Here is an 18,335-nt window from a genome sequence, read left to right as displayed (position 1 = left end):
CGTATTTGTTTACTCTCGTGATTTACGGCTTGTAGGCTTTACAAGCTAGCTTGTACTCGTACTCTTACAAGATCTGTCTGAAAACTATTACGGAAAATATTCTGAAGAGATGCAGTGGATTTTAAGGTCATCAACAGCAAGATCCTTTGAAGGAAAATGGTCTCCAAAAATCAGACCACCCGATGACTACCCGGGAGATCTGGTTTTCCGTAAGCCTAGTTGGCAGCTCAGAGCCTGCATTGCCTCTGTGTTGATTACCCCTGTCCTCTACCAACTCTACCTCATTATGGTCACCATCAGATACATACTCTTCTTTCAAACTTTTTCCTGTGAGTTAGTGAAGCATACTCGCCAATAATTGCATAACATTTCTTATCATACACTTTGGTATATACCTAGTTGGGCATGGCCCAACTCTGGACGCTCGCGTAGGGTTGGAAACCACTGCCATGTCAGGGTTTTCGTGCAACCGGTATTTAGGTGTAGTTATATGACGGTAATCGCAAAGAGCTCAGTTAGAATGCTACTGCAAGAGTCAATTTTGTATGCCATTAGCTCTAACTTGACTTGGGCGTGTTCCTGGATCAAGCTGGCTTGTTTACTATTGATTTGACTGAGAGAATTACTGACTTTCTGGCTCATTCATTCATGAGCCACGCCTTCAGCACTTGAACGCTGCAATCTGATTGGGCTGTTACGTGTAAACTGCAGTGACACAAACCCTGACATGGCAGTGACTCCCAATCCTACGTGAGCGTCCAGGGTTGGTGCTATGTCCAACTAGTATATACCGAGCATATTACAGGGCATAGGCCACATAATTATAATTTAGGTCAGTTTTAAACATGCTTGCATTGCTTGGTATTCACGAAATCTCATGACCCACAATTGTGATGACACAGCACGTGAATATACTGGACTGCAACCTAGATATGCATATTCATCACTCTGATTAGCTTTGATTTATCACATTCACTAATACTGGGGTGTGTCAGAGGTAGCGGCAGAGCTATAATAGTTGTAGCACAAAATTAATAGTCAATTTAAAAACATAAAAACCATTGTCTATATAGCTATGACAGGGATACAAAAGGAAGGGGATTGGAAACGAAATTTTTTGCGTATTTTTGCGTGAAGCATTCCGCGTTATAGGGCGTGGCTAAAACTACAAAGGATTATATTTATAGTCAGCATGCTCATTACCTGTCTTGACTCCTCTACAAATGTGTTGTACATAGAAACAGTGAAATTGATCATTTTTAATGTTGAAAAGTAAAGAGGATTTAGCTCTAAAACAATGAAAAAGTCCACTAAGCCACACAGCCACTATCACTAGACAAATAAATGCTATACAAGAAGGAATAGCCCTTACTATGAAGTCGTGGGAGGGACAGGCCTGTGGTGTGTCTAAAAGTATACTAAAGCAGTTTGAAGGACTATACTGCAAACGTTTATGAACAGTACAGCTCATCTATAGCATGAAACCATCCTATATAGCACTTAGATACATAATAACCAAATCAAGCAATGTCCTTTGCTGTTTTGACTTCACAGGAGGGGCAGAGAAAACTTGACATAGAGTAATTTAAGCTAAACTCAACAAAAATTGGAAACAGAGTAAAGACAATGGACTTAGAGCTTGTCAGTGGTATAAGCTTACTTTTCTTGAGTACCTCCCAGCCCCTGAGTGATCGCTAGTGGATAGGAGAGCTAGAAACAGTTGAAATACAACCAGAGTACGGTCAAAACAAAAATTATCGCGAGTGCAAATCATAACGCGGAGTGCTTCACCGGATGTCAGTCCTTTTACACAGGGCGTGGGCGGTCGTTTCCAATCCCCTTCCTTTTGTATCCCTGCTTATGACCAGAATGCTTGAACAAATCCCTTCTAAGCAGTAGAGTTGTGAGCCTCAGTGCAATCACTAACACGTCCTTCAACTTTGAAATCCGTTACAGTCGCAGCAACCAGAGTCACTAGTTCTCGTGTGTCTAAAGTCTTAACGTGACCTGATTAGAGCCTCGATTCGCTCAGAATTAATTTTAATTTTGTGCAACTCTATACATGCAGCTCCCCCACGTCCTGCTTGCCCTGTGGTTGACTTGATTTGGACCGGAGTGTTTCCTTGTGAGCTGGGATGGAGGGGGAGTGCACTGGCCGCTCTCATTCTGTCAGCTGTGCTTATCACCTGCTACTCACTCATCACTGCCTGCTTGGTGAGATGGAACCCTCGGAAACAATGGAACACTCAGTATTGCACAACATCAGGTAATCAAATATGTATGTGCTGCCACAATAAATATTACGTCACTCTTACTATAGTTTTTGAGACTCAAAAAAAGTCGACCAATTTCCAAGTGAGAGTTCAGAGCACTAATAGACTGATGTTGCCCCCCACTCTCAGTCTGTGTATACTGTTACTGATATTCCGCTTGCTGTTACTGTCAGGAAATGTTGAAGCAAACCCTGGACCAACACTTGGTAAGCAGTGTATCCTATAGATATACAAGCTGCTCGTCAACTGCTTATAGATATACAAGCATGCATGCATGCATGCATGTGCATGCAGTCCATGCCATATTGCACTTACCACTCACAGGTAATTTTGTACTGTTATTGTGTAGGTTCAATTCTGGTGCTTAGTGATTTGCAGTCTGTTTATGAGAAATTGATACAAGCTGCTGGAAACTGGTTAGACTTGGGACTTGCCCTGGGATTAGGTCATGATGCCCTCAGCAATATAAAAGATGACTATCACAGGAACAAGGATTGTCTACGTGAAATGCTAGCTGTTCGCTTGAAGACTGGCCCTCTCACCTATTCTGAAATATGTCAGAGTCTCAGAGCATCAACAGTTGATCGGAATGATGTCGCGGAGGCTATAGAGAAAAAATGTACGGGTATACATTTAGTGTATGATAATCATGCAGCTGTAGCATGCATTACAACGCTAGCTCTTGTCCATTACAATTTACTTTCTATACGATTACAGAGCTACATACTGTATAGTAGACTGTATGGCATATACCAGAAGTAGATGAATTCATTTACTCCTATATATAGGTTAAAACAGTAAATTATGCGTGTAGAGTTATGCGTGTAGCTATAGAGTTATGCGTACAATCTATCTTCTCAGATGCCAATACTTTGGTTGAGCCATCAAGAAGTCCAAAATTCTGTGCTATTGAAGCTTACAAAACATACCTTATTAGCACTTACAACGTAAGACAGCTTCCCGCTGATGAGCGCTGTCCTCTTGGCTGTGTGAAACATTTTATAAATCTGATGATCGTTAATAATTGTGATCGAAATGCTCAACCAAAACTTCAAACACACGAGGTGCACGGTAAAATTGATCTTGTAGATAAAGGTCCAGTTTGTATTGAACAAATTGCATGTAAAATTGGTGACTCATTTCCCAAACTAGTTATCATCAAAGGAGCTCCAGGAGTGGGTAAGACCACCTTGTCATGGGAACTGTGCAGACGGTGGAGTTTAGGGAAGATTTGGAGAGACTACTCTCTCGTTGTATTGCTGCAACTGCGTGATAAGTACACTCAAGAAGCTGATAACTTGGTAGACCTTTTTGAATGTGGAGATAAAGTTAGATCCCAGAAAGTTAGTAACGAAGTATCTCAATCAGAAGGTGAAGGATTGTTGTTTATTCTGGAGGGTCTCGATGAATTTCCGCAAGCACTAAGTTTTACTAGTAGAAAATACTCCGTTATCATGAGACTCATACATGGAAAACTTTTACCAGCAAGTACTGTTGTCATAACCACCAGGCCATGGGCTGCACCTGTAGGATGCAGTCATCGAATTGATCAACAAATTGTGGTCCTTGGTTTTACAGAGATACAGATACAAGAGTACATTGATCAGGCAATTAAGGATGGAGCACCAGATGATTTACGAACATATATTGCTGCCAACCCACACATTAACAGTGCCATGTACAATCCTCTCTATGCTCGTATTGTTATTCAAGTTTACATGGAATGCCATGACAGAAAACAAAATGTTTTTCCAAACACAACAACAGAACTTTATACTGCATACTCCAGTGTTTTGCTAAAGCGATACCTTAATGACCACCCAGTGCAAGAAGAGTGGAACGGTAATCTTCAAGAGTTACCTGAATCACTTCAACCTCATTTCCTTCACCTCTGCCGAATTGCACACAAAGGATTAGTACAGAACGCAATACAGAACGCAAATCAGCTTATTTTCTACGAGGACGACATTCCCGAAAGCAGTACTACACTTGGTTTTATGAATAGTGTCCACCCACTGTATCAATCCATCACGCAAACTGCATCTCCTTCTTACAACTTCATTCATCTAACGCTGCAAGAGTTCTTGGCTGCATTCCATATATGGAGAACATACTCTCAACCAAAACAGCTATTATTTATTGAAACACAATCTAAATCCGAAAGCAATATGATCATCTTATTTTTAGCTGGTCTCACACATTTTTCTGATCCCTGGACAAGGTGTGTTTTGCCTGCTCCACGGGTTAGAGCAGAAAACAATGAGATGGTGGTTTACCTCAATAGAAAACACATAATCTGGCTGTACGAAACTCAAAATGAACAACTAATTACCTCTTTCGATAATTTTATACTCCCTATCGAACTAATGCACCGACAATTGGATCCCTTGTATTTCCTTGCTCTAGGCTATTGCATAGCAGTAGGGAAATTCATGTTAGAATTAAATTACTGGTTCTCCATTTCGGAAAATATGCGTTTTTTAATGGCTGGACTCAGGAGACACAAATCTAAATGTTCTTCACAAATCAAAGTTTTAGATATGACGTGTGATCTGTACCCATTCCCTGATAGTTGGTACGACATAATAAACCATATTCCAGCTGCAACACAAGGAGTACTACAAGTATATAGTGGCCAACACATGCTGTTGGCGAGCAAACTATCAAAATTCCTAGAGAATGTTGAGATGGTTACTATCTCATCGTTGCCGATCTTATTAGAAGTATTGAAATATTCGAGAACTCTGAAGAAATTACATTTTCATATTATTGACTTAGAGATAACTGGCATTTTAAATGATACAAATACAGAATTCTGTTCTTCTTTAGAATATTTGGAAGTTACCATATACGTTGGCGGTGCTGGCGGTGATATATTAGATCTTTATGAATCAGCTGATTGCAATGTACGTCTAAACTTTGGATTGAATATCAAAAGGTTCAAAGAACTAAATCTACCTCAATTATTCCCTTTGAATTTGGGTTCAATATTTACAGGAGATTTTACAGAGCAGGTAATTAAATGCATCGATCATTTTGCTGTCTTTTTGATTTATTTCGGACTGTTTACTGATAATCCACTAGATAACGTACTGTGCAGAAGTTCCTTAACACTCTCGATCTATCATTCTTCTCTATCCAAGTGTCTATTGCTGGAAAAGCTAGCAGTTGATGTGGGCCCCGAACTTTCTAATCATGATCAAAACATCACAGTATCTGTATGTAAACATAAAACCCCGCAAGAGGTTGATGTTCAGTATTTTACCATTATCAAGGCACTCGAAGAAAATTCTTCAGTTAAAGAACTATATTGTAACGTGGAGTTCACATCAGATGACATAGTGGATGAGTTCTGTGCCCTGCTACGACAAAACAGTGTTCTAGAAGAAATACGTATTCATGTGTGTGATGGTATTAAACTTGAAACTGCTGACATAAACTTGTATGGCGGACAAGATTGTCTGACTCCAATACTTTCATCAACATTTTTGAAACAAATAATGGAGACTGTTTGCAGTCTGACGCTAAAGAAGTTTGTGATTAGACTAAACATATATAAAGAAGTAGATCTAATAGCCAGTAACAATATAATTATGGCTATTTGCAATGTACTTGAGAATAATAAGTATCTTGAGTACCTGCATTTGCCAACACTGCATATGGAACCACATCAACGTTTCTTACTACCTATCGCAAATGCATTGAGTAAGAATTCTAGTCTCACAACTTTGATATTGGAGTTGATACTTGAATCTAAATACACATACGGTTTAAAGCTAAATGAACTTCAGAAGCTACTCATCACTTCGGAAGATACGAAAGCTGTTGGTGATATGTTGAAAATAAATAAGACTCTTTGTGTTCTCCACCTGATGGTGGATATTTCCGACTGGTCTCCGATTATCGAGGGTCTAAAACTCAATACGACAATTAGAGAATTACATGTTCCATCAAGTGCAAGAGAAAGTGCTATAAAGTGCATCGACTATGACAGTGTTAGGAGTAGAATAAAGTATCCCACACAATAATGTGTAATGAATTGTGTGTCTATACTTTAGGTGTCAAGGTTATGTTAGTATGTTTCATGATCATTTCCAACTTACAATTATAATTATAATTATAGTGTAAAACTGGGTAGTGGGCTCATGTAAAGTGTATGACAGTTTCAGACTAAGAGCCAGCTATTCTGACTAAAGAGACTACCATGCATCCTGGTAGACCCTCAGCTAGTGGCAGTGGAGGAATGTCTACTGAGCAGCTGCAGAGTATGGAGGCAAACAGAAGAAGAGCTCAAGCCAAACTAACAGCCAAGCGGAGAGTGGATCCACCCCACACTGGTGTGCAGGGATCTCCTCCTGCAAAGAGACACACTTACACTACGTCTGCAGCTACTACCTTAAAGATGGCGTCTACATTCCCTAGTTCGAGTTCCTATGACAACGTTAGATCTCACCCTAATTCGGCTGAAGCTAGCTCAAGTTCCAGTGCAGCAAATCAAATACAAGAATCAAAATGGTCTAATCCTCTAATATCACACCAAGGAAGCTCCAGCAGCACAAAGACGCTATCATTACCAAGAACAAGAACATTACACAATGAACTCCCATCATCAATGACATCTCAAACTGGTCTCCAACAACCACCATTTTATTCCAAACCGTCCACTCCTCATTTGTCTACATTGTTCCATAACTCTCCTCCGAAATCGTCACCTAATAAAGCATCTCCAGTAAATTCGAGAATTCCTCTGTTCTACTCTAAGCCACCTCTGAATGCACCTCATCCCATCACCTCGGTACCGGATGCTTCCATTAAAGTGGCAGCAGCGATGAGCTGCAAGCCGTCACCATCACTACCGCCTGACCACCCTCCCCCTGTGAAGTGTACCCAGCTGAGAGACAAGAAGAAGGCACGGGTTTGTATGGTGTCCAAGATAAGGCTGGAGGTCAAAGTGCAGTACGATCATGACCTCATAGAGATATTCAAGAAGATGCCTACAAGAGCTTACTGTAAGATTGTGTTTTAGACTAGCGATTTTATAGTACACATATGTAATTACTTCAGCCTGCTATCTACCATATAGCGCGAAATTTTTGAAGCTTTTAAGTTTTGTGGAATGGCCTCTGAAAGCATTTATTTGACTGCTTTACCGGAAGCACTCCCAGGCCACGCCATTCATATCATTCATTTCAAAATTTCTTTCTATAGATACCAAAACGTCATTATGGAGCTTTGGAATAGAAGGCTACAATTCACTGGGTATGTTGTTGATTCCATGTCACTGTAACAGCCCCTCCCCTCTGCAGTTAAAGCTATCCAGAGCAGCTGCAAGCATGTGGAGTTGGACCTCATACCCAGACCTGTCATAAACCTGTTCCTATCACAGCTACAGGCCCAGTCCCATTCCATACAGGCCAAATCCCATTCCAGTGTCATTGACTGGAGCAGCAGGATCGAGACAAAGTTGAGCACTGCTCTGATGGAGTTCCAAAAAGAAGGAGTGGAGTAAGTTAATGTCTGGGTACTGACTATACTGATAATGTTTTAGAGCGGCGGCCATAGCCTGTGTAATTATCATAACTTTCTATATTCACAAAACACACACAGTAGATTATCATTTCCCTGATAGGTTGTTTCGACAATTATTACCACTACAATAGCACGCTCATTTGATTATCCTCTAACCCCACCCCCACAGATACTTGATCAAGCGTGATGGCCGAGTGTTAATAGCTGATGATATGGGACTAGGCAAGACACTTCAGGCCATAGCCGTCATGTCCTACTACCGCTCTGATTGGCCCCTCCTCGTAGTGTGCCCCTCGTCAGTGAGACTCACCTGGGCTGAGGTGAGTGGGCGGGGATTTCTCTGTTGAGATTAAACTATTATCTACTAAGCAATTATTTTAGATAATTATACATGTAGTAGAATTGTGTGAGTTAGTATATGGCTAAAGTAGCTACATGTATGTCAGTGAGACTCGAATACTCAAGGCCAAAGGAGCTTAGATAGAGGGTTGTTGAAATACCGCTAGTCTGTGTTCTGCTCTTTATTTTGAAATTAATATTAATTTTTAAGGTACTGATGTTCTACTGACCATTCGTATGATGTGTATATATACCGTATAATAACCATACAGTACATATTATGCCCACCCTGTGCAGGCCTTCAAACGATGGATTCCTTCACTGGTGGACGCTGATATTAATGTCATCATAACGACAAAGGGGTGTGGCTCGTTCTGCCTCGTGAATATCATTAGCTATGACTTGCTGGTCAGGATGAGCAAGGACATCACAGAGCACAGATTCTCAGCCATCATTGCGGTATCTAGTGCACCTGTGTTACTGTATGTTACATAACAGCCAATGATGCATATTCAGCTATAATTAATCACTAAATACCTGAGGGGGATAGATTACTAACCCACTCGAGTTTGAGTGGCCACTTTTAATGGTCCATGATATGCAACTACTTTTATCAAAGTATTTGGCCACTTCTACAAACTAAAATGGAGATTGAATCGCTTAATTCTGACTTGTAAATGTCCTACAATGAGGAGTTGGTATAATCATGATGTGTTTTGTTGTGTAGGATGAGTCTCACTTTCTCAAGAACTATCGCACTGCTCGCTCCAAAGCAGCCATTCCAGTCATCAAGGTATACAGTAGACAGTGTATAGTGTCTGGTAGTTATGCTGGGTTGCCCAGAAGCTATGATTACTTGAAAGGATTCCAAGTACGTAGATTTGATGGCTCAAAGTAAATTCATTAGCTCTATTGAATATTTCCATGTTAACAAGTTTTTTTCTTGGGATGTGTGCTGGGTGGGATGGCATGCACGCATACTCAGTACATGTACTGCATGTATGATATTAGGCTTGTTCAGTTTACTGCATGTGCACACATACACGTACACTACTGAACACCAGTATGATACTTGTTTTGTCCCCCCCCCCCCAGAGTGCTCGGAGGGCTGTCCTGTTGTCAGGGACACCCGCCCTCTCCCGACCCATCGAGCTGTACACACAGATCACTGCAGTGGACAAGAACTTCAGACTAGTGTCCCACACCCAGTTCGGACTGAGGTACTGCAATGGAGTCAAGGTGAATCAAGAGTAATGAAAACCATCGTATCTTTATTTCGAGCAGTGTGAGAATTTGATGTACTTTTTGTGGAGCTTAACACACTCTTTATGTGATGCAGTCTCGACGTTTATGAAGAACCATTTTGATATTGAACTCTAGAAACTTGTTAGTTGTCAGTGTGTGTGTGTACTGCTGTTGTTTGACGTAAATATTGATGAAATAATTAATTTATATAGAGTACTGTATATAACACCAATGACTATATCCCATAATTGAAATTATTACTACATCATAATGAATTGTATAGAGTCAGTTTGGATGGGACTTCAGTGGTGCTTCCAACATGTCAGAACTGCAGCTCTACCTAGAAGACTCCATCATGATTAGGTATCTATGGGATCATGTGATGTCACTGGGTGTGCAAGAACATCGTACTTCCGTGTTAATCAAAGCATGTACATACGTAGCTACACAATAATAGCATCATCCTACTATAATATATGCATCATGTGATGCTGTCTATAGTGTTGTGCACACTGTAGTGTTATTAATTTGTAACGTATATTAACTAGCTGTATGATTTCTATTTAGGAGGATGAAGTCCGAAGTTCTCGATCAACTTCCTTCTAAAACAAGGAAGATGGTAACTAGTCACGGTTAATTGAAGCCATTAGATTGACAATTGATTCATATGACAGGTGTTGTTGGATCTCTCGTCACTAAAGGGAGGCAGCAAAGAATGAAAAGACTATAAAAGACAACTCAACGATGCTGGCAAACTCAAAGTAAGTTCATACACTTCATATAGTGTATGCTATGAGGCTCTAAAAACAGTGTTTCTAAACAGTATTGTGTATAACTACTTAGCTTACCAAATTTGCTCTTTTTTGCCTTTCGCTTTTTGCTAGTGTTATGGATCGATACCAATCAATGTTATTGTATGGTGTCCGAGTTGTCTATAGGAAGTTAAGTTTATCAGACCTGCTGTTGTGTACTTATCCACCCACCCACTATTACCCACAGAAGCTTGAGCGACGGACCGCCCTCCTCCCTCTGTTTGATGTGACGGGCAAGATGAAGCTGCCGGCTGTGAAGGACTATATCCTGGACATGTTGGAAGGTGGAAGGAAGATCATCGTGTTCGGCCATCACATGTCTGTACTGAATGGTCTCTGTGAGGCTTTGGACAAGAAGGTTGGGATTAGTGTGTACAGGCACCTGTGAGAAAGAGTTGCTGACTCAGCATTTCATCCTACGTACTATAATTGTATCCAAACTAAAACTTATTACTCTAGCTATTTGTATCTTCTAGGAGCATTACGTACTTATGTAGACACTAACACACACACACACACACTAATGGTTGATCCCTATCAATTGCTGATCCTCCACCCACCCCCCTCTCATAACACACCCACTCTACCCACACACAGGCCATCACCTACATTCGTATTGACGGCAAGACCCCAGCTGATAGGAGACAGGCCCTGTGTGATCAGTTCCAGCACAGCGAGCAGTGTCAAGTGGCCGTACTCTCCATCACCACGGCTAATGCTGGTACCAACACCTCTATACTGTGACTAGTATGCACACAGTGTTGCCATAACTTTAGTTCTGTTGGTTCAGTCGCATTTATTTTGTGATTTTCTGACAGCTTACAGTGAGTTCGTTGAGATTGTATCTTAAAACATTATTGCCCTTTTCAACTTATAGTGATTGAGAGCTCTTCCTAAGCTACTAGTAAAAATCAATTGTTAAAATTGGGCCACGATAGCTCTATTATTTTATAGAGCAGATTGTAGTGTTCTAACAGTTGACTGTCTCTTCTCACGTGCAGGACTCACCCTCACTGCTGCCTCCACTGTCATCTTTGCTGAGTTGTTCTGGAACCCAGGAGTAAGTATAGTCATGCACATACTCTTGAAGGCTTCATACTTACATGTAACTCATAATTATGCACATACAGCGAAACCTACGAACACAAAACACTTCGAAGAAAATACATTGTTGAGAGGTTGTGTTTTTTGCAATGCTTACATAGGTTATATTGATACAGTATCTCGTAGTAGGAGGGTCCCCTTTTTTTATCAGCGGTTCTGCTTTGTCATAGTTATTATGGATTTGTTCTCTGTATAGATACTGGTACAGGCTGAGGACAGGGCGTACAGAATAGGCCAAAAGTCATCAGTCAATGTCCATTACCTCATTGCGAAGGACACAGTGGATGACTTTATATGGTAAGAGCTAGAGGTGCTTGAATGTTTTATTGGAACGTATGTACAGTACATGTATAAGTGTCTTATGCTGTAAGTGTAACTATGTAATGTGAAAGTAATTTTGTTGTGGCATTTAATTACATGTAGATCTAGTTTTGAACCAAGCAATTCACTAAACACGATTTCATCACTTCACACACAGGCCCTTGATTCAGAACAAACTGTCAGTGTTGAGTCAAGCTGGTCTGGCTAAAGATGACTTCTCCAGTGCAGAGAGCGCAGTACTCACAGCCAAGGTCAGCAAAGACTTCACTATAATTATAGGTCCCTTATTGAAACTGCTGTGTGGCTTATCTTATGCGGCTATTCCATGTGCGACCATTTAAATAATATTAACAGTAGAGAGCTTATAAAGTACGAATAAAGTGTTTAGGTGTGATAATTCAAGATCTGTGATGCTTCAAATCTACTACGAACGTATACACACAGAGACCATTTCCCCAAGCAATTCAGTTGCTTAATTATTATATTCTACTGTGCATTTGTGCAAGCCATAGTTATGCCTCGGTGCGCATGCGCAAGCGAGGTATACGGTAGTGTGTTTGTGTGTGTGTCTGTGTAGACTGCTACATGCTGCTCAAGGATAAATCAAGTGCAAGTAAGAGTTTCTATAGGCTTCTAATCATGTTTACTTAGATTTTAAATCATGGATTTGCAAAATAATGCTTCGTTCTCGAGTTATACCTACTTGGAATGCCATTGCAGCCTTTTCAGAAGAGCACGTAGCCAAACTTGTTACCGAGTGTTACTTCTCTACTTAGTAGTTAGTTCTGCACGCTATTGGTAGCTGCAAGAGTGAGAAGAGAGCTGCAAGGCTCTGCTGACTTGCAGCCATTAATTTTAGGCTTGAACTTTTGGCATCCATCGTTTTTAACAACAATCATCGTCGATCATTACCCACTCCTTGAGTTTCCCTGGATTTTGCATGCAGTAAAATTAAAAATGTTTATCATGATAATTATAATCAATGTGTGTAGCTTAGTAGCTTTAATTATGTGATGTAGCTTTGGCACCTCCACCGAGGCATCAGCACCCACGGTGCTTTCATTTAATCAGCTTAACTTACAACTGTGTTAAATGTATCATCCTCGTGCATGTACACTTCTCTGTAGGATGCAACACAAAAGACTCTGATGGACTGTTTCAGGGATTTGGTATCAAAGTCTGAAATGGACCATGCAGCTATCAAACTTTGACGATACATTGGAACTAGACACACCAGGTACTAGTGTGTCATAACGTTATAGTACCATACCACAGTCACTCATTCTTCAAGAAGTTGTGGCATACTCTCTACTACACCATTCCTCCAAAGATGATAAAAAGGCGGCGTTTGAAATGAGCTCGTACCTCCTACCTCACCCAGAGCTTTGGAGGGACAGTTTCGATAGCTACAAGCTGTATCTATTGGCCAAATGTGATGAGGTTGTCCCCGTGTTCGATGGAGCCAATGGCATCGAGGAGACGTTCAAGGAAATCTTTGAATCTACTGGTACTACACTCAGCCTTTCTAGTGCTGTGATTCCAATCAAAGCATCGTATTTTTATAAAGAATATCAAGTGACTGATCTCGTTCTCTCCTCAGTTGATGGTCTATCAACTGTCTTACATCTCTATCATGGAATACACTGTGTTGTAACTAAGAAAAGCCCCAACTACTTTTCAAGCATCGATTGCAAACTATTTCAAGATCCGCAAAAAGTACACTTCCAAAAATTGCTAGGAGAAGTCCCGGGAGATTATCTAGAATACTTATACAGATGTGTAACAAGCCATCCGGACGATCCGTATCTTTATTTTGAACAGTGTAAGAATTTGATGTACTTTTTGTCGAGCTTAACACACTCTTTATGTGATGCAGTCTCGACGTTCATGAAGGACCATTTTGATATTGAACTCTAGAAACTTGTTAGTTTTCAGTGTGTGTGTGTGCTGCTGTTGTTTGACATAAATACTGATGAAATAATTAATTTTCTTCCTGCTGTTTTTGTCTGTCAGAGTACTGTAGCACCATTGAAATTATTACTACATCCCATAATTAATTATAATTATAGAGTCAGTTTGGATGGGACTTCAGTGGTGCTTCCAACATGTCAGAACTGCAGCTCTACCTAGAAGACTCCATCATGATTAGGTATCTATGGGATCATGTGATGTCACTGGGTGTGCAAGAACATCGTACTTCCGTGTTAATCAAAGCATGTACATACGTAGCTACACAATAATAGCATCATCCTACTATAATATATGCATCATGTGATGCTGTCTATAGTGTTGTGCACACTGTAGTGTTATTAATTTGTAACGTATATTAACTAACTGTATGATTTTTATTTAGGAGGATGAAGTCCGAAGTTCTCGATCAACTTCCTTCTAAAACAAGGAAGATGGTAACTAGTCGCGATTAATTGAAGCCATTAGATTGACAATTGATTCATATGACAGGTGTTGTTGGATCTCTCGTTACCAAAGGGAGGCAGCAAAGAATGGAAAGACTATGAAAGACAACTCAACGATGCTGGCAAACTCAAAGTAAGTTCATACACTTCATATAGTGTATACTATGAGGCTCTAAAAACAGTGTTTCTATTTTGGAACTGCTTAGCTTACCATCCTTACCATCTTTTTTCCCTTTTCACTTTTTGCTAGTGTTTTTTTTTTATGGCCGAATCAATACCAATCAATGTTATTGTATGGTGTCCAAGTTGTCTATAGGAACTTAAGTTCATCAGACCTGCTGTTGTGTACTTATCCACCCACCCACCATTACCCACAGAAGCTTGAGCGACGGACCGCCCTCCTCCCTCTGTTTGATGTGACGGGCAAGATGAAGCTGCCGGCAGTGAAGGACTATATCCTGGACATGTTGGAGGGTGGTAGGAAGATCATCGTGTTCGGCCATCACGTGTCTGTACTGAATGGTCTCTGTGAGGCTTTGGACAAGAAGGTTGGGATTAGTGTGTGTACAGGCACCTGTGAGAAGGAATTGCTGACTCAGCATTTCATCCTACGTACTATAATTATATCCAAACTAAAACTTATTACTCTAGCTATTTGTATCTTTTAGGAGCGTTACATACTTATGTAGACACTAACACACACACACACACTAATGGTTGATCCCTATCAATTGCTGACCCTCCACCCACCCCCCTCACACAACCCACCCACTCCACCCACACACAGGCCATCACCTACATTCGTATTGACGGCAAGACCCCAGCTGATATGAGACAGGCCCTGTGTGATCAGTTCCAGCACAGCGAGCAGTGTCAAGTGGCCGTACTCTCCATCACCACGGCTAATGCAGGTGTTATTATTATATAGAGCCCATAGCCCATGAAGAAAATTATGGCCCGTTCCAAATGTGCCTAAATGTGAGAATTGAGCATACCATCTAAAAAGCCTTCTGAAAATCATAAAATGTTTGAAATTGAATAACTCGAGCGGATTGTATAAGTATTCTAACAATTCACTGTCTCTCCTCACGGTCAGGACTCACCCTCACTGCTGCCTCCACTGTCATCTTTGCTGAGTTGTTCTGGAACCCAGGAGTAAGTATAGTCATGCACACACTCTTGAAAGCTTGATGTACTTAGAACACTTCGGGGAAAATACATTGTTGAGAAGTTTTCCTTTTTGCATAGGTTATATTGATAGAGTGTCTCGTAGTAGGAGGGTCCCCTTTTTATCAGTGGTTCTGGCTTTGTCATAGTTATTATGGATTTGTTCTCTGTATAGATACTGGTACAGGCTGAGGACAGGGCGTACAGAATAGGCCAAAAGTCGTCAGTCAATGTCCATTACCTCATTGCGAAGGACACAGTGGATGACTTTATATGGTAAGAGCTAGGTTGTGCTTGAATGTTTTATTAAAACGTATGTACAGTACATGTATAAGTGTCTTATGCTGTAAGTGTACTATGTAATGTGAAAGTAATTTTGTTGTGGCATTTAATTACATGTAGATCTAGTTTTGAACCAAGCAATTCACTAAACACGATTTCATCACTTCACACACAGGCCCTTGATTCAGAACAAACTGTCAGTGTTGAGTCAAGCTGGTCTGGCTAAAGATGACTTCTCCAGTGCAGAGAGCGCAGTACTCACAGCCAAGGTCAGCAAAGACTTCACTATAATTATAGGTCCCTTATTGAAACTGCTGTGTGGCTTATCTTATGCGGCTATTCCATGTGTGACCATTTAAATAATATTAACAGTAGAGAGCTTATAAAGTACGAATAAAGTGTTTAGGTCTGATAATTCAAGATCTGTGATGCTTCAAATCTACTACGAACGTATACACACAGAGACCATTTCCCCAAGCAATTCAGTTGCTTAATTATTATATTCTACTGTGCATTTGTGCAAGCCATAGTTATGCCTCGGTGCGCATGCGCAAGCGAGGTATACGGTAGTGTGTTTGTGTGTCTGTCTATGTAGACTGCTACAGCTGCTCAAGGATGAATCAAGTGCACATAAGAGTTTCTATAGGCTTCTAGTCATGTTTACATTCGTGGATTTGCAAAATAATGCTTTGTTCTCGAGTTATACCTACTTGGAATGCCATTGCAGCCTTTTCAGAAGAGCACGCAGCCAAACTTGTTCACCGAGTGTTACTACTCTACTTAGTAGTTAGTTCTGCACGCTATTGGTAGCTGCAAGAGAGCTGCAAGGCTCTGCTGACTTGCAGCCATTAATTTTAGGCTTGAACTTTTGGCATCAATCGTTTTTAACAACAATCATCGTCGATCATTACCCACTCTTTGAGATTCCCTGGATTTTGCATGCAGTAAAATTATCATGATAAATGTGTGTAGCTTAGTAGATTTAATTATGTGATGTAGCTTTGGCACCTCCACCGAGGCATCAGCACCCGCGGTGCTTTCATTTAATCAGCTTAACTTACAACTGACAACTGTGTTAAATGTATCATCCTTGTGCATGTTCACTTCTCTGTAGGATGCAACACAAAAGACTCTGATGGACTGTTTTGGAGATTTGGTATCAAAGTCTGAAATGGACCAGCTATCAAACTTTGACGATACATTGGAACTAGACACACCAGGTACTAGTGTGTCATAACGTTATAGTACCATACCTCAGTCACTCATTTAATCACTACTTTATTTATTACTGCTTCACTGGAATTCTTTTATTAATTTCTGTCAAACTTTCATAGTTCAGTATTGCACAAAGTTCTTATGGATTTGTTATAGTTGAATATGAATGTGCTTGCAAACAACTTAACAGCATGTGCATGAGATGATGACTATAATTATAATTCATCAAAAGAGTAAATTACAATTCACCATACAATAGTCTGCCTATACTTAGTTAGTGATGCTTGGATTTATTAGATATCGATCATAGACCTCCTCCACCACTCTGTGTGCATTGTAGTCCTCGTCTCTAACTCTCCTCTTGTACCATCGAGCCAGGAGGCAGTACAGGATGAATCCAAGCAGACTCAGAGCGGCCTTGATTCCAGTACCATTGTATTATTTTGGGGGTGAATTGCACCACTTATACACTCGCCAGCATATGTAGAGGACAAAAAATTTAAACTCATACAAGCAGCAAATAATCTCCGCATGTTGTACATGATAGTGCTCGTCTCTAACTCTCCTCTTGTACCAGCAAGCCAGGAGGCAGTACAGGATGAATCCAAGCAGACTTAAAGCGTACTAAAGACAATCTAGCTCATGTTTTGGGGAACTTTATGATCAGCATAAAAATGTTCTGTTGAATTGGATTATCACTTCATTCTGACCACCACCAGACGAATATACGCTGTCATCAGCTTTGCAATCTCAGCAACCTACACACACAAACACATATTACGTATAATCGTTATTCAAGAGCAATTATGTTGCTATTTAATACACGTTACATAGCTAATTAGCATATTTTTAAAGCCTATTTTTACCATACACTTAAGTTATATACAGTTGTACATACAATCAGAGTTAGAGGCTAAACAAAACTGTTGCAGTGTACAATTTATAGGGTTAGAATTCAATGGATAAACCTATAGAGAGCACTGTAGGAATACAAAACTACATGTAATGTGTTCTACCATGTATACAAATTCACACACACTGTCTTAATTAGTCAAATCTACGCAGAAGGTCACTACCTTAAAAACAGTTTTAGGAAACCAAAAGCTTGGTATCATCAATAACAACCACTGACCTTGGGCTGTGATTGGTCTCTAGTGGAGCGGAGGGTCTCCAGTTCACGTTTCTGCGATATGGTGGGTGAGATGGTGGTCTGATTAGACAACATAGTTATGGTCAGCCTATAATAGCTCTACTCATTATTGTGGTACATGTGTAGCACATGCGATGTGTGTAACAATGTATTGTTTGTCACATTGAGTTATGAATAATGACACTTTCGATTGTGGTCCCGGCATAGATAGTAGCTCTATGGTCCCGGGGAGGGGGGGGCCCAAGGAGGTCACCCTCTATAATACCGCCAGACTAATGGGACCTATAATTATGTTAGCAGGTCAACTCTTTATTGCAACCACTGTAGGTCTGTCTGCATGCCCAATTAGCAAGGGGGATTGCTAATAGACAGGTATCCCTGGCAACTATCCCTCTCACCTGTGATTCAATGGTCTTAGCGTTGTCGATGGAGAGCACCTCCACTGGCTCCTCCTTGTCCAAAGTGTACTTGTTCACACCAACAT

General features: G+C 40.5%; 3 protein-coding genes, 1 long non-coding RNA gene and 1 pseudogene across 4 annotated transcripts; 3 read left to right on the top strand and 2 right to left on the bottom strand.

Annotated features, from left to right (window-relative positions):
* Positions 1–18,335, bottom strand: part of LOC135347332 (methylmalonyl-CoA mutase, mitochondrial-like) — a 73,606-nt pseudogene that overhangs the window by 43,139 nt on the left and 12,132 nt on the right.
* LOC135347307 (uncharacterized) lies at positions 110–6,311 on the top strand. The gene is made up of 5 exons (XM_064545243.1): positions 110–329; positions 2,069–2,266; positions 2,321–2,479; positions 2,623–2,898; positions 3,135–6,311. The coding sequence occupies exons 1-5, from the start codon at positions 110–112 to the stop codon at positions 6,299–6,301; spliced, it is 4,020 nt and encodes a 1,339-aa protein (XP_064401313.1). The 3' UTR covers positions 6,302–6,311.
* LOC135347331 (SWI/SNF-related matrix-associated actin-dependent regulator of chromatin subfamily A-like protein 1) lies at positions 6,478–16,862 on the top strand. Its single transcript, XM_064545289.1, has 16 exons — positions 6,478–7,282; positions 7,482–7,532; positions 7,580–7,778; positions 7,972–8,122; positions 8,439–8,600; positions 8,869–8,934; positions 9,237–9,380; positions 9,670–9,749; positions 9,954–10,005; positions 14,084–14,170; positions 14,415–14,585; positions 14,825–14,948; positions 15,134–15,192; positions 15,380–15,480; positions 15,662–15,755; positions 16,601–16,862. The coding sequence occupies exons 1-16, from the start codon at positions 6,478–6,480 to the stop codon at positions 16,721–16,723; spliced, it is 2,469 nt and encodes an 822-aa protein (XP_064401359.1). The 3' UTR covers positions 16,724–16,862.
* Positions 10,056–13,613, top strand: LOC135347327 (SWI/SNF-related matrix-associated actin-dependent regulator of chromatin subfamily A-like protein 1). Its single transcript, XM_064545278.1, has 7 exons — positions 10,056–10,147; positions 10,386–10,556; positions 10,796–10,919; positions 11,200–11,258; positions 11,499–11,599; positions 11,781–11,874; positions 12,751–13,613. The coding sequence occupies exons 2-7, from the start codon at positions 10,437–10,439 to the stop codon at positions 12,832–12,834; spliced, it is 582 nt and encodes a 193-aa protein (XP_064401348.1). The 5' UTR covers positions 10,056–10,147; positions 10,386–10,436; the 3' UTR covers positions 12,835–13,613.
* Positions 16,821–18,240, bottom strand: LOC135347334 (uncharacterized). Its single transcript, XR_010398338.1, has 2 exons — positions 17,834–18,240; positions 16,821–17,459 (listed from the first exon to the last, which is right to left on the bottom strand). It is a non-coding gene; the product is annotated as an uncharacterized LOC135347334 (long non-coding RNA).

This window comes from Halichondria panicea, chromosome 14 (genome assembly GCF_963675165.1).
Source record: "Halichondria panicea chromosome 14, odHalPani1.1, whole genome shotgun sequence".
NCBI lineage: Eukaryota > Metazoa > Porifera > Demospongiae > Suberitida > Halichondriidae > Halichondria > Halichondria panicea.
The sequence above is the reverse complement of the archived record's forward strand: the minus strand, read 5'-3'. Positions and strand labels throughout refer to the sequence as shown.

What these genes read in the sequence shown, in the direction of transcription:
- LOC135347307 (XM_064545243.1), top strand. Translation starts at nt 110, where the DNA reads ATGCAGTGGATTTTAAGGTCATCAACAGCAAGATCCTTTGAAGGAAAA. An exon ending in CTTCTTTCAAACTTTTTCCT is followed by an intron (nt 330 to 2,068) that starts GTGAGTTAGTGA and finishes CTATACATGCAG; the next exon opens with CTCCCCCACGTCCTGCTTGC. An exon ending in TCAGTATTGCACAACATCAG is followed by an intron (nt 2,267 to 2,320) that starts GTAATCAAATAT and finishes CTCTTACTATAG; the next exon opens with TTTTTGAGACTCAAAAAAAG.
- LOC135347331 (XM_064545289.1), top strand. Translation starts at nt 6,478, where the DNA reads ATGCATCCTGGTAGACCCTCAGCTAGTGGCAGTGGAGGAATGTCTACT. An exon ending in AGAAGGCTACAATTCACTGG is followed by an intron (nt 7,533 to 7,579) that starts GTATGTTGTTGA and finishes TCCCCTCTGCAG; the next exon opens with TTAAAGCTATCCAGAGCAGC. An exon ending in GGTACTGCAATGGAGTCAAG is followed by an intron (nt 9,381 to 9,669) that starts GTGAATCAAGAG and finishes TGAATTGTATAG; the next exon opens with AGTCAGTTTGGATGGGACTT.
- LOC135347327 (XM_064545278.1), top strand. Translation starts at nt 10,437, where the DNA reads ATGAAGCTGCCGGCTGTGAAGGACTATATCCTGGACATGTTGGAAGGT. An exon ending in ACAGTGGATGACTTTATATG is followed by an intron (nt 11,600 to 11,780) that starts GTAAGAGCTAGA and finishes CTTCACACACAG; the next exon opens with GCCCTTGATTCAGAACAAAC. An exon ending in GCGCAGTACTCACAGCCAAG is followed by an intron (nt 11,875 to 12,750) that starts GTCAGCAAAGAC and finishes ACTTCTCTGTAG; the next exon opens with GATGCAACACAAAAGACTCT.